Source organism: Perognathus longimembris, chromosome 10 (genome assembly GCF_023159225.1).
Source record: "Perognathus longimembris pacificus isolate PPM17 chromosome 10, ASM2315922v1, whole genome shotgun sequence".
Lineage (NCBI taxonomy): Eukaryota > Metazoa > Chordata > Mammalia > Rodentia > Heteromyidae > Perognathus > Perognathus longimembris.
Window position 1 is genome coordinate 30,439,563 of NC_063170.1, and position 14,336 is coordinate 30,453,898.

General features: G+C 36.6%; 1 protein-coding gene across 1 annotated transcript in view; it reads left to right on the top strand.

Moving 5' to 3' along the window:
- The window catches only part of LOC125357906 (olfactory receptor 4K2-like), a 64,066-nt gene that overhangs the window by 2,163 nt on the left and 47,567 nt on the right, over positions 1-14,336 (top strand). The window contains exon 2 of the mRNA XM_048354755.1: positions 5,162-5,431. Coding sequence (XP_048210712.1) covers positions 5,162-5,431 — 270 coding nt within the window. The remainder of the gene's footprint in view (positions 1-5,161; positions 5,432-14,336) is intronic.

Sequence of the window (14,336 nt, forward strand, 5' to 3'; positions counted from 1 at the left end):
CAGCTCCGTTTTAGGCTGGGAATTAGCTTCCTCTGTGACGGGACCGTTTAGCTGTCCCAGGAACTGTTTGTCCCTCCCTCTGGTGTTTCCATGCCCCTGGTAGCTGCTTTTGCTTTAAGATTAGAAATTCCAGTGGGCAGGGCGGGGCACCTCTGGCTAAGCCCCAGACTCGCCTCCCGCCAGGGCAGGGGGTGTTCTTCTGGGTGGAGCTGGTTCTCACTGATTCCGCCCCTCCTGCCCTTTTCAAAGATGGCTTTTTTGACCTCTCTTTCCTCAGGCCCGCTTCAGTTCCAGTCTGGTCTGACCCTATGCTAGTGGCAAAGATGGCGCTTTGCTCTGGCGGTGGGGACAGGTATGCCTTCCAGAAGCTGGACTGTGGGCACAAGTGAGAATAACTTTTGTGGGGTACTCACGATGTCTCTGCGATGTCAGGTCCTCTGTGCTCAGCTGCCGTCTGGAGTATTTAACCCTTTAGCTGTGCGAAGTGCGGGGGGGGGGGGGGGTTGGCTGTGCCAGGCACTGTGCCGGAGCCGGCACTGGCACGGCAGCGGGACGCCGCCCGGAGCTCAAATCTGTGTTTACAGAGCAGCAAAGTCGATTTTTCCTTCCTGTTCAGAATCCCTGTACTGTTAGAACTTACTTTGGCTGTCTTTCTAGGAGTAACAGTTTCTATGGGGTGAGAAAACTACGATATCGGAGGGAGCTCTTTTTCTCTCTCTTGCTATTGAACTTTTCCTGTCTTCAACCCCCTCCATTCAGAGGTGTAGCTCAACCCACTCATTATGAAGATATTGACATGATTCACTTAATTTAGGAAAGCTGCAGTACAGGGCTGACTCCTAGCTCCATTCCCATGAATGAGGCTTCCCCATCATCTTTTCCTTACAACTGGGCACTAACAGGGGAGCTGCCACTCCCCGTTTCCGTCCATCAGTTTGGAATTGGGGAAGGACTAGTGATTTTTCTTTTACCTCTCAAGAGAATTTTTACTGCAATTGCACTTTTAATTTGAGCCAGTGCTACATGTTTCATGCATATGTTTCCTGTGTCTTTGTCCTTGTCTGACTAGTTGTGTTTTGTGTGGACTGCTATATTGAGATAAAGGACTCTGGCGGGTGGCCTCAGCAGGCTGATTGCTGGGGGGAGGAAATCTCCACTAGGGAGGATCCCCCTGAGAATTTTCAGGGCCCTATGGGCTTTCCATCACTATGGCTGACAGCTTGTGGATGCTGGACATGCCATCCAAGGCATAAAACCTCTATTTCTATATCCTGTTTTGTCTTGACTACTTTTGTTTTTGAGGTTGGTACCAGTTTTAAATATAAAATTTTGTTTCCCATATTTCTGTTGTTCATTTACATGTCTATGTGGAAAACATCAGAGTCTACAATGTGCTGTGTCCCCTTCTGCAAGAAGGCAGTTGAAAAAGTTTAGGCTGCTAAAAGCCGGGTTCGAACACCCAGCTAATCTTAGCCTGAGAGTAATTCAAAAGTGTAAAATGCCCCTATCTAACATTGGGCTAAACACTAGGGTCAAGTGCTAGGTGGGCTCAGTTATATTCCAGGGGACCCCAACCCAGTTATCTTCAGCTGAAAATTATTTAGCATGATAAATCATTCATTAAAGGTTTTGTCTTAAGTTTTGGTCATTGCAAGAGTAAGATTGGCAAAAATACCTCTTGCCACTAAAAAATGTATGGCCGATAGCTGTTTTGAGCCCTTTAAGTTCTTTTACATAAATACTTGTATATGTGAATGTATGTATGTGTATGCACGCACATGCATAGGTGGGTGTGAATGTGTTCTAGATTGAAACTGTATGATGTAAAAATAGGTGAATTTAACTTTAAAATTCAAAAGGTCATCAAGTTTGGGCATTACCAAAAATTTTAAAGGATTATTACTTTCTTTGAAAAAGGAACACTAGTTAAAAATTCTCTTTAATTCATGGTTAAAAATAAATAAATAAATAAATAAATAAATAAATAAATACATACATACATACATACATACATACATACATACATACATACCTATCATGAGCCTGTGAGCCTATCCTCAGGAGTGAGGGGTAAACTGACAAAGGTGCAGCTTAGCCAGTCCATGTGGCAGGACAGCCATAGTGGGTTTCCATTCATGATGGAAGGAGGCAAACTGCTGCCAAGGCAGTTCATCAAGCTCTAAAGAGTAGGATGGAGATAGGCCCATTCTATAGAACAGGCCAATGGAGGCCTTTCTTTTGTTTCTTTTGTTTTCAGGTGAACATTGAAAACCTGGTGGTAAAAATGAATAATTTGGCTGATACTTCTAAAACTGTCCCTTAGGATGGATTCAAATTGGAATATCTTAAAGGAGAGTTAAAAGATAATTTACCTAATATAATTTGATTTCTGAACAGTTTTGCAATTTGGATGTACTAAAAAGGCAAAGATTCTAAGTCTGGAATTTCATGTTTATAATTCTGGGGCACACTGCTAAATGTACTCTTGTTACAATTGTTTTGGGTATCAGTTTAATGATTCAGGTACTAAATTTTATAAGTGTAAATTGTTATGTAATATTAAGACTATCTTAAGTTACATATAATCAGGTAAATATTTTAAAGTACATAAACTAATGGGGATAGAAGTACACAACTCTCATTAACTCTCTGTATATATTTTTTAAAAATGGCTTTTTTAAAACAGGTAGCCTGGAGGCAATGTGCCCCTCGGGCTTCAGTTTTTCCATGCATATAAAGGCTGAGGTGAAGGTCTGAAAGCCTCCACTTTAAATGCTTTAGAATGCCTTTCTAGCTTAAAAATTTGGAAGTGAAAACAAGCAGCCTAAAGCAGTTGGTGTCACCTAGGCTCCAAATGTCTTCAAATACATCCAGGCCTGGTAAAAGACTTGAGAGATCAAAAGTGGATCTCTAGATATGAGATTTGAAAAACATACCAGTCCCAAATGTCTGTTTTAAGTTGGATATAGGAAAATTATGGCTATCAAGATGATTGTGTAATTGTTACTCCAGTTTGCCTTGCAGGTTTTCAGTAAAATGAAAATTATTTGCTGCACCTGATAAAAATATTGTATAAGAATTGTTGCAAATTTTGCCTTTTCACTTGCAACAGTATGGTTTAATAATTGCCCCTGATAAAATTCATTTAAACAGAATATCCATTTAAGTATCTTGGATATTTAGTTAGAAGACAAGCACTTACCCCCCAATTAATAAAGATTCAGAATGAAGAATTAAACACTTAATGATTTTCAAAAGTTACTGGGAGATATCATGGGGTAAGACACATACTTCATTATCATCCCTATACCTAAACAACAATTCTAATTTGCATTACAAACCTCTGATATCCTCCCTTTAGCGTTGAATGGCTTTACTGGAGAAATTTTATACCATTTACCTTCTAGCTCTTTATGACAATTCTTTCAAAAGAAATTTATATCATTGATAATATTTTACTTTCTGAACCCATTCAAAATACTCCAAATGTCATTGTACATAGTACTAAATATAGCAAATGTACATTTCAGATAAAAGATAAATATCAAGTTTTTCTCACTCCTAAGCAATTGGCATAACAAAATGAGTTACAGGCTATCATATATACTTTACAGAATTTCTTAATACCTTTTAATTTAATCACTGGCTCTGCCTATACAACACATGTATTATGCAATATATATTCTGCTAATATTTCCCAACTAAAACCCCCACTAGATTCACTATTTAAACATTTACAAAGCCTGTTACATTGGGCTGGGAATATGGCGTAGTGGCGAGTGCTTGCCTCATATACATGAAGCCCTGGGTTCAATTCCACAGCACCACATATATAGAAAAGGGAAGAGGTGGTGCTGTGGCTCAAGTGGCAGCATTCTAGCATTGAACAAAAAGAAGCCAGGGACAGTCTGGCCCTGAGTCCAAGCCCCAGGACTGGTGGAAAACAAACAAACACAAAAAGCCTGTTATGCCAAAAACAGCACTCCCTATATGTAGATCACATTCATGCTCATTCTAATTTGCCAGGTCCTATGGCATATGATAATTCTCAAGTAGAAGCTTTAGTCTCTTTTGCTCCCACAAAAGAAAACCAAAACCATGTTATCCTTAAAATTTCATAATACCTTACACAAATTAAATATAATCCTCAAGGTTAAGGTGTAGTAAAACAACCTCAAAAAAGGGGGAGCGGGAATATGGATAGTACAGAGGAGTACAAGACTTCTATGAAAAGTCTTTATGAAATATCCTGAGCCATTATTGAGGAAACAGTATTTGTTCTTAATTTATTTGTTCTTAATTTTTAAAATTTGCCTCTAGGAGATATAATGGCCAGAGCAGATCACCACTTCTTAGCCCTGACTTTGTCAAACAAGCCACAGGCTTTCTGGACTTGATTGGGTGTGGGGCTAGGTTGTGTTCCAAGGGAGATAATAACCCAGGGGTGAGGGTATGCTTATGTTTCTACACAAGACAGCCGATTTTTCTAGCACCTGCTCCAGTGGATCCAACAACAAACGCCCCCTGTGCATCAAGGCCGGGGTGAGACATCCTCATCCAAGGGATAAGGACATTCTAATGGACAGATGTGCACTGATAACCTGTAGGGGCTAATTCAGAGGTAATGTATTGAGCCTATATTCCTAACCCTCCCTTATTGCATGCATATTTATGAACAGAAACCCCCGTCTCTGTTTCTACATCTATTCCTGACTTATTCTTTCCCCCTTATGGGTCTGGCATTCCAGTCTTTCCTATCTTAACTTCTCTTACTCTCAGTTCTCTAAAGCTATCTGTCTAGGCCATTCTCCATGTTATCCCTTTAGATATCAATATTGCAGTCAACATAGAGGTTCATATAATTCCAGTAGAATTCGGCTGGTTAGACTGTCTTCTTGGTCTGTGGGATCTCACACCTGTAAGGTAGACAACTATCCTAGTCCTTCTTGCCTGCCTAAATGTGACATTTTTATTTATCTGAACTTTAATTTTACTGAAAGGCATTGGAAAACTTGTCGAGGAATTTTTCCAACTATATGCAATACATCCCAACATATTTGGTATGATTGGGGACCATTTGGTATGTGGTTACAAAACCCATCTTGTGACCTTGCTTTATCTATGAACATGTCCAACTCCATGTCTGCTAATCATCTTTTAGGATGGTTTGGAGCTGGCTTTAGTGACCCCCAGACTTCCCTTGCCCGTGAAAACAGCTTATTTTCCCCCAAGCATCATTTGTGGAAATTGGCCGCCTCTCTGGCCCCTGTATTGTTGGCCAATGGAACTTACACGGGAACTAAAGAATCTTCAGCTTCCTACAACTTCACAGTTGTAAAGGCCTATAATCTTTCTGCTTGTGTTCATTTTCCACAAGTAGTAATGATTGACCCCATAGATATAGCTAATAATACCATTACCTGCATCAATTGTAAGCTGTATACTTGCTTGAATAACAATGTCACCTTTAATTTTAGTCAAGATAGGATCATGATTTTGACCCAGAGCCACTCACTTTGGGTGCATGTTCGCATGCATCGTCCCTGGGCTGGACGACTGTACAAGGAGTAGTAATGGTCTTTTTCAAGCAGCCTTTGAAGAGAAGTCATCGTGCAATTGGACTGATTATCGCAGGACTTGTCGGACTGATTGCCATTGCTACTACAGCTGCGGTATCCAGAACTGCATTGCGACAATTTGTACAAACTCATGACTTTATGGTGCATTGGCACCAGGACTCCCACAATTTATAGCAACATCAGCTGGAAGTAAACACCCACCTTCAAGATAAGATAGAAGCTGTCAAAAGAGAGGGGTTCTGGCTTGAACAGAATTATCTGGCTTTACAGCAACGATTGTTTTTGACCTGTGGTTGGAAATCTAGTCATGTCTGTGTAGCACCTTATAAATATAATGACTCTGAATGTGAATGGAATAATATACAAATGCTTATAGATAGAGCCATAGTAAATAGTTCTTTAAGTGAGCAAAGTTTATACTGGGAGGTTTTTGAAGCTTTTCAAAAGGAACTTCCAAATGCCTCTTCTATTGATGAGATTTCCCAGGGACTAGCCCAGACCTTAGGATTAGACCCCAGGGGATGGTGGCAAAGTATTACACATAGTGTTGGAAGTGCTTCTATTGCCTTAATACTTATGTGTTTTTACCTTAGGATACTGTTCTGTCATTGCAGTAATGCAGCGTTTTGCTAAGAATAGATCTTCTGATATTTTATTCACTGCCCTTAAGCTTACTAGAGAAGCAGCTGTAGAAAAATAATAAATAAAGGGGGAGAATAACTTCTCTGACCAGTGGGAGACTTAGCTTCAACACAGAAATTCTGATGCCTTATTAGCAAACTAATAGGCCTATGGGGAAACATCTCCATTAAGAGTCTCCTGTGTTTGTTGGCCTAAGGAAGCCACTTTGTCATGAGACTCTAGCCCCCATAGAGTGTCCCTGGGGAGACTTGTTTGCCCAGTTGCTCCAGCGAAAGCTTTTACAGTAAATAAAAAAGTCATTGGTCTAAGATAATTAGTCTTGAGGAAATATTAGCTAGGTGGTAGTTAGAGTTCTGCCTTGACTGGTTTGATCCTTTATTGTAGTAGGAACAACTTTTGTAGTAGCGACATCCTTTGCAGTAACGACATCCGCAACTTTCATATTGATATGGATATCTTTCTGTATTAATTTTACTCTTGAAGTTGTGAATGTATTTCTAACCCTTTATAAATCCTGGCATTCCTAAAATAAAGTGTGCATTGATCCATTCACCTCTGTATCTCCCGTGTCCTGACTACTGTTGCAGTTACTCGGGTCCAACACTAATCCTTTATAGAAGTTCTTGTTTTTCTAGAAGATTTACCTGCATCATAAGTTTATTTAACTGAGCTCTTTCTGTGGATATAGAGCTAAGAACTTCCCTCTCAAAACTGATTTTTCTCTATCCCAAGTTTCTTTTATGATGTGTGTTTATTGTCATTGAATTTCTTATTATATCCTTAATTTCTTTAGTAACCAATATGTTATTCAATTGAATGTTTTCTACAGTATATTTGGCTGTTGAGATCTAGTTCAGTTCTGTTGTAATTATATAGCATGCAAGACATTATCTCAGTCATTTTGCATTTTCTCAGGCTTCTTTTTGAGAAAGTTTTGTGTGCTGATAAGAAGAATGTGACTTTTGTGCTTGCTGGGTGAAATACTTTATAGATGTATGTTTAGTCCATTTGGACTAGATATACCTTTAATTCAGAAACTTTTTTTGGCTGATCTTTTGGATGACCTGTCCTTTGGTGAGAATGTGTGTTACAGTCTGTACTATTTTATCAAGCTGTATCAGCTTTTGTAACTCTAAGAGTATTTTTCACTGCATTTAACTGCTCCATGGTTTGGCACATAAATATTGACCACTGTAATTTCATCTTTATGGTAGTGGCCTTTTTGTCTCTTCTTGTTGATTTATGAAGTTTATTTTTATCAGATAGCCATGTGGCTAGTCCTGCCTACTTGCAAACTCATTTACATGAATAATCTTTTTCTATTCCTTCACTTGGAAGCTGTTCTTATCTTTGACCATGAGATATACTTCTTGATGGTAGCAAATGGTTGAATATTGTTTTTTGATCTTGTCTGTTGCTCCCTTCTTTTCAATTAATAATCTATTGTGTTGCTATTATAGAGGTGATATACAGAGAGGATACATTTACATGAGTCAGGTAATAAGTGCATTTTATTTTGTACAGGTTCATCTGTAACCTTATTCCCTTCCATGCCCTCCCTCCCATCTCTATCCATGAACGGTATAGTTCACTTTCATCATGTCCAGTGTGCTCCACTGAGGTTCTTTTTTACTCTTCTTCCTTAGACTTCAGTATGTACATATACATATGAAAAAGCATTTGGGTATTGTAATTTTGTGTTTTTCTCACTGTATGTGGGTATCTAGAGTCCTGAATAATTTGTCATGTACCACTGCTTTTTAGTTCTAACTTCTGCAAAACAGAGAAAGCATACACCATTTATCTGTCTGAGCTTGGCTTACTTCACTTAACCTGATTTGTCCTAGTTCCATTCTTTTCCCAGCAATTTACATTATTTTACTATTTTGAGGGTTGTGTATATATGTATTGTATATTGGTACCATGTTTTTTGGATCTACTCATCTATTGTGGGACATCTGTGTTGTTTCCATATCTTGGCTATTGTGACTAGTGCAATTAGGGACATGGACATGCAAGTGTCCTTATCATGTCCTGAGTACTAGTGCTTAGAGTAGATGCCTAGGAGTGACATGGCCAGGGTGTTGGGAAAGTCTATGTTTAATTTTTTGAGAAACCTCCAGACTGCTTTTCAGATTGTTTTATTAGTTTACATTCTAATCAGCAGTGGAGATGGGTTCCTTATCCCCCAAATCCTTTCCACCATCCATTGTTGTTCACATTCAATATGTTGGCCAATATAACTGCGATGAGATGAAATCCTATGGCCAGGGATGATGAGCACTTCCTCATGTGTTTGTTGTTGTTGTTTTTCTTTCTGCCATTCTTCTTCTGAGAAGTCTAGCCTTAATTTTCTTGCCCATTTAGTCTATTAGTTTTGGAAGAGTTTAGTTTATCCATCTCCTTTTATATATTGGATACCAGGCATTTTTTTGGCATACTGCTGGTAAAGATCTTTTCCTAATGGTTGGCTCTTTTTCTAGTTTAGTAACTGTATCCTAAGCTGTACAGAAACTTTTTATTTTAATGTAGTCCTATTTGCTGAGTCTCTCTTATCTGTTGTGCCCATAAGCCTCTATTCAGGAAGTTCCTGCATGTACAAATGAATTCTAATATCTCTCTTGCAGTAGTTTCAGAGTTTCATGCCTGACATAGAGATCTTTGATTCATTTTGAAGTGATGTTAATGCATGGTGACAAGCAAGGATGCACTTTCGGTTTTCTGCATATGGCTTCCCAGTTTTCTCAACACCAATGGTTGAAGAGGCTATTTTTTCCACAATATATCTTTGACAACTTTGTCAAATATCAAATGACTAAATATGTGGTTTCATTTCTGGGTCTTCTAATTTGTTTCATCGATCTTCAAGTCTATTTTCATGTTTTTGCTATTATAAGTCAGTGTTTTTGTGTTTTTGTTAGTATACCTCTGTAGTAGAGTTTGTAATCTAGTATTGTGATACTGCCCTCATTGCTTTTTTGCCTAGAATTTACTTTGGCAATTTTAGGTATTTTGTTGTTCCATATTAATTTTTGGATTTTTTTTCTATCTCAGTAAAGAATGTCTTTGGGATATTGATGGGGATTGCATAGAATTTGTATATAATTGTTGGTAGTATGGCCATTTTCACAATAGTCCTTCAACCTACCCATAAACATGGAAGTTATTTCGGTTTTCTCCTTTTATTTTTTTCTTCAGATTTTTATACTTTTGCTATAAAGATCTTTCATATCTGTGGTTAGGTTAATTCCTAGATATTTTCCTGTTTTGAGGCTGTTTTAATTGGAATTGTTTTCATGATTCCCTACTGATTTTTAAAAATTTAATTTTGTTGTCAAGGTTACAGTTTCATATCTAAGGTAGTGAGTTCATTTCTTTTCAAACTTGTTACCTCCTTCATTGTTCTCCAGCCCTCCCTCCTCCCTAATGCTCTCCTGCCCCCGAGTTGTACAATAATATTTAACATATTGTCTTGTGAGTATCACTGCTGCATTAGTTTTCTTTTTATCCTTTGTCTCACAATTTTGATGATGCCCTTCCCTTCCCTAATTGAGATAAACTTATCTACAACACCCAGGTACCATAATCTAATACAGTGACAACAGAGGATAGCCCACATGGAGGAATAATGAATGAAAAAGAAATAATTTCTCATATTACATTAAAAATAACAATGTGGTATAATTTTGTATTCTGTTACTTTGCCAAAGTGGTTGATCAACTCTAGGAGCTTGGGGAAAGAGTTTTTGGGGGCCTTTAGGTAGAAGATATATGAGTTTTAAAAATTTGTTTCTGGATTCTTTTGGCTAATTTTTAACTGAGGAGCTTCGCATCTGTGTTCATCAGAGAAATTTGTCTGTAGTTCTATTTTTCTTTAGCTCCTTACCTGGATTTTGGATGGCTGTGATATAGGCTTCATAGAATGAGTTTAAAAATCATCACTGTTTCTCTTTCATGGAAAAGCTTGAGGAGTATTGGTATTATTTAATCTTTAAAAGCTTTAAATAATTCAGCATTGAATCCATGCAGGCCTGGGATTTTCCTTGTTGAAAGTCTTCTAATTATTTCCCCTCTCTCATTGGGTCTTCTTGGTTGTTTATGTGGTTTATATCTTCTTGGATCAGTTTAGTCAGGTTTTTAGTTTCTAAAAATTCATCATCTTCTGCTAGGCTTTCCTTCTTTTATGAGTATAGGTTTTGAAAGTAGTCCTTTATAATAATTAGAATTTCTAAGATGTTTGTTGTAGTATTCCCTGTAGTGCTTCTCTCATTTAATTGACTTGAATATCCTCTCTTTTTTTCATTAATCTCAAAAGTGGCTTGTTAAATTCATTATTATTTTCAAAGAACCAGATTTTTGTTTCAATAATTTTATGTATTTTTTGTTTTTTAGTTAAATTGTTGGTGCATTAATCTTTGCTATCTTTCTTTATCTAGTATTTTTAGAATTGATACAGTTTTTTTCTAGAAATTTTAATTTCACCATGAGGTTATTTACTTACTTGAGCTATATCTGTTTGCTTTATTGTGCACTTAAAGCTATGAAATTTCCCTTCAGCACTATTTATGATGTACCCAAGTGTTCCACTGTGATGTGTTTTCCTTGCCCTTGAATTGTGATAACTTTCTAATTTCTTTCTTAATTTCTTCTATCTTGGAGAATGTTCCAAGGGCTGCTGAGAATGTGAATTGGGTCATTGCTGAGTGGAATATTCTGTAGATGTTCGGTAAGTCCATTTTGGTAATGGTGTCATTTAATTCAGAGGCTTCTCTGCTTATATTTTGTTTGATTGAGCTGTCTTTTGGTGAGAGATGTTATTATATTTGAATCTAACTTGTTGTGTAAGTCCAAGAGTATTTGTCTAACATATTAATATGCTCCATTGTTTGATGCTTAGATATTAACCACTGTTATTTCCTCTTCATGGATCATTCCCTTTATTATGCAATGACCTTCCTTGTCTCTTTGTACGAATTTTAATGAGAATTCTATTTTTTCAGATATCGTGTTTCTTTTACTTTGGTTGTCTGCTTCACATAGTATCCTTCCCTTTATTATCTTTGTAGTGTTCATAAATTTCTTTACTATTTGTTTTTCATGGAACATTTTAGTTTCACTCTAAATTGTGAATAATATGCTTGTTGGTTACATTGTTTAGATTATCAATTGTGTCATTCCAATCTTGAGTTATACTACTCTAGGTTCTCCTTGCATTAAGAGTTGTATGGAAATGTCTGCAGTATTCTAATTTTGCCAGACTAAAAAAATTTCCTCTAACTTTTCTATCTTGAAAATTAGTTCTTTATCTTATAAGTCCTGAGATTTTATACCAATGTGTCTAGTCGTATGTCTATTCTGGACCTATGTGCTAGAAGTTCAGTATGTCTCTATCAGATGTGGTTCCCTTTCTTGAGATTGGGCAAGTTTGCTATTCTTATTTTGTTGGATATGTTGAATCTGTTCCCAATGCCTTCATTTGTCCCAATTATGCATAAATGTTAGTTTTTTTCTAGCCCTTTTTGTTATGGTTATTTTTACTGTATATTTCTTCATGGTCTAGCCTCATACTATGATCCTTTCATTCTTAGCTTCCAAAATAGCCAGAATTACAGGAGTGAGCCAAAAGGGCCTGACTCTACTTCTAACATTTACCGATAATTATGTTCATAAGAAACAGATGAGTGCAGAGTAAGAACTCCATAGTTTCTCTAAATTTCAACATCTCTAGTTTCACCATCCCTTGGTCTACCCACAAGTGTTTCTGCAACACTTCTCAGCTTCTCAATATTCATTCTTTCCCACATACCCTAGTTTAGTCAAAGCATATATGAGTTCATGAACATGATAGTGCATTTGTTTATATGTGTGGTTGTGTGTACATGCATACATATATGGTTATAATTTAATTTCATTTCCACATGTGAGAGAAAATTCAGACCTTCTGCCCCTCTGAGCCTTGATTGCTTCATTTGCCATACTTTCCATTTAACATTTATTCCAGATCCATCCAGTTCCCTACTAGTAACATAATATTGTTCTTTATTCTGGATATGAAAATTTCATTTCAGTTATCTAAATGCCAACTCTATAAAGGGTTTTCAAATCAGCTAATCACAACAGAGAAATCCAGAAAATATGAGAAATCAGGGAAACATGACATTTACATCAATAGAGCAAGAAGTCAAATTATCCCTACTTTCAGAGTATTTGCTCCCATATCTGAAGGATCCTAGAATCCACTGTAAAGATTCAATCGCTGATAAATGTTGCAAATTAAGCAAGATATAAAACCACTCCTCCTTCAAATAATAGATTTTCTGGACACTAGTAATTCAAAGATACAGCAGGAAATCAAGAAGACAATTTTGTTTACAACAACCTAAAAATGAGTACCTAAAAATCAACCTAACCAAGGAATTGAAGGACCACTTCAATGAAAACAATAAAACTTTGAAAAAAGAAATTTAGGAAGACACCAGGAAATGAAAATATCTCCCATGTTCATGGATTGGAAGAATTACTATTCTGAAATTTTCCATAATGCATAAGGTGATCTACAAATTCAGAAAGAAAATTATAAACTTTCCTGAAAAGCAAAGATCCAAAATTTCTCAGTAAAATACTCACATACTGAATTACAATGTATTAAACAGATGTTCAAATTCTCATTCCAAGATAAAAACTGTCTCTGTGTAAACTGATAAATGTCATATAGCCCACAAATGGAGCCAATAAAACAAGCCCCACAATTATCTCAAATTATTCAAAAAAAGTCTGATAAATTTCAACACTGCAGTAAAATTTACATAAACTAATAATAAAAAAACCTCTCTTTGTACAGTAAAAACTCATGTGATAAACATGTAGCTAATATTGCCTTAAATATGTTGTATATATGGGAGGAGTAAAATCCAATTAACATCTAAGACTGAATGTACTTCTCCACTCATTTAAATATAATTATAGACGTTTTAGACAGAGCAAAAAGGTGAGAGAAAGTAATAACATTGATACTAGTAGGAAAGAAAAAATTCAAACTATCATTTTTAAACATAAAAGCTCAATTTTCATTATTTCAGAACATATTAACATTGGGGTCTCATTTTTTAATATAATAGTGAACAAAAGCCTAACCCTCCTGGGGAACCAATTTTTTTTAAATAATAATTATTATTTATTGTCAACGTGATGTACAGAGGGTTTAGAGTTTCATATGTAAGGTCATGGGTACATTTCTTGTACTATTTGTTACCTCATCCCTCACTCCCCCTCCTTGCTCCCCCTTTCCCTCTACCCCATGAGTTGTTCAGTTGGTTTACACCAAATTGTTTGCCAAGTGTTGCTTTTGGAGTTGTCATTTTATCCTTTGTCTCTTGATATTCCCCTTCACTTCCCTTGTTCTAATACCAGTATATACACTATCCAGGGTACTCAGATGAGATACAGTGATAGCAACGGGAAAACCACAAACAAGAACACACTAAAGCCACCAGCACAACAATGCTCATCACAGAAAAATTTGTCATAGCTAAAATATTGAACCAACCCAGATGCCCCTCAGTCGAAGAATGGAGCAGGAAAATGTGGTGCATATACACAATGGAATTTTATGCCTTTATCAGAAAAAATGACATTGCCCCATTTGTAAGGAAATGGAAGAACTTGGAAAAAATTATACTAAGTGAAGTGAGCCAGACCCAAAGAAACATGGACTCTATGGCTTCCCTCATAGGAAATAATTAGCACAGGTTTAGGTTGTTCACAGCAGAGGATCACAAGAGCCCAACAGCTATACCCTTATGAACACATAAGATAATGCTAAGTGAAATGAACTCCATTTTATGGAAATGAGTGTTATATCCCTGTTGTAATTACTTTCAACATGCCATGTGAAACTGTAGCTTCTTTTGTTGATGATCCAAACTATCAATTTTTGTAGGTGATATTACCCCAAATACCCTACAGACTTCCTCAAAAATGTCTTTAGTTTGATAAACTACTTTATTGAAGAAAACAAACATTAAATGTTGTAAAATCAGTATCTTTTCTATATGTCAAAAACAATGAGAAAAATAGGGGAAGACTCATTTAAACTATACTTAGCAATACCTAGAA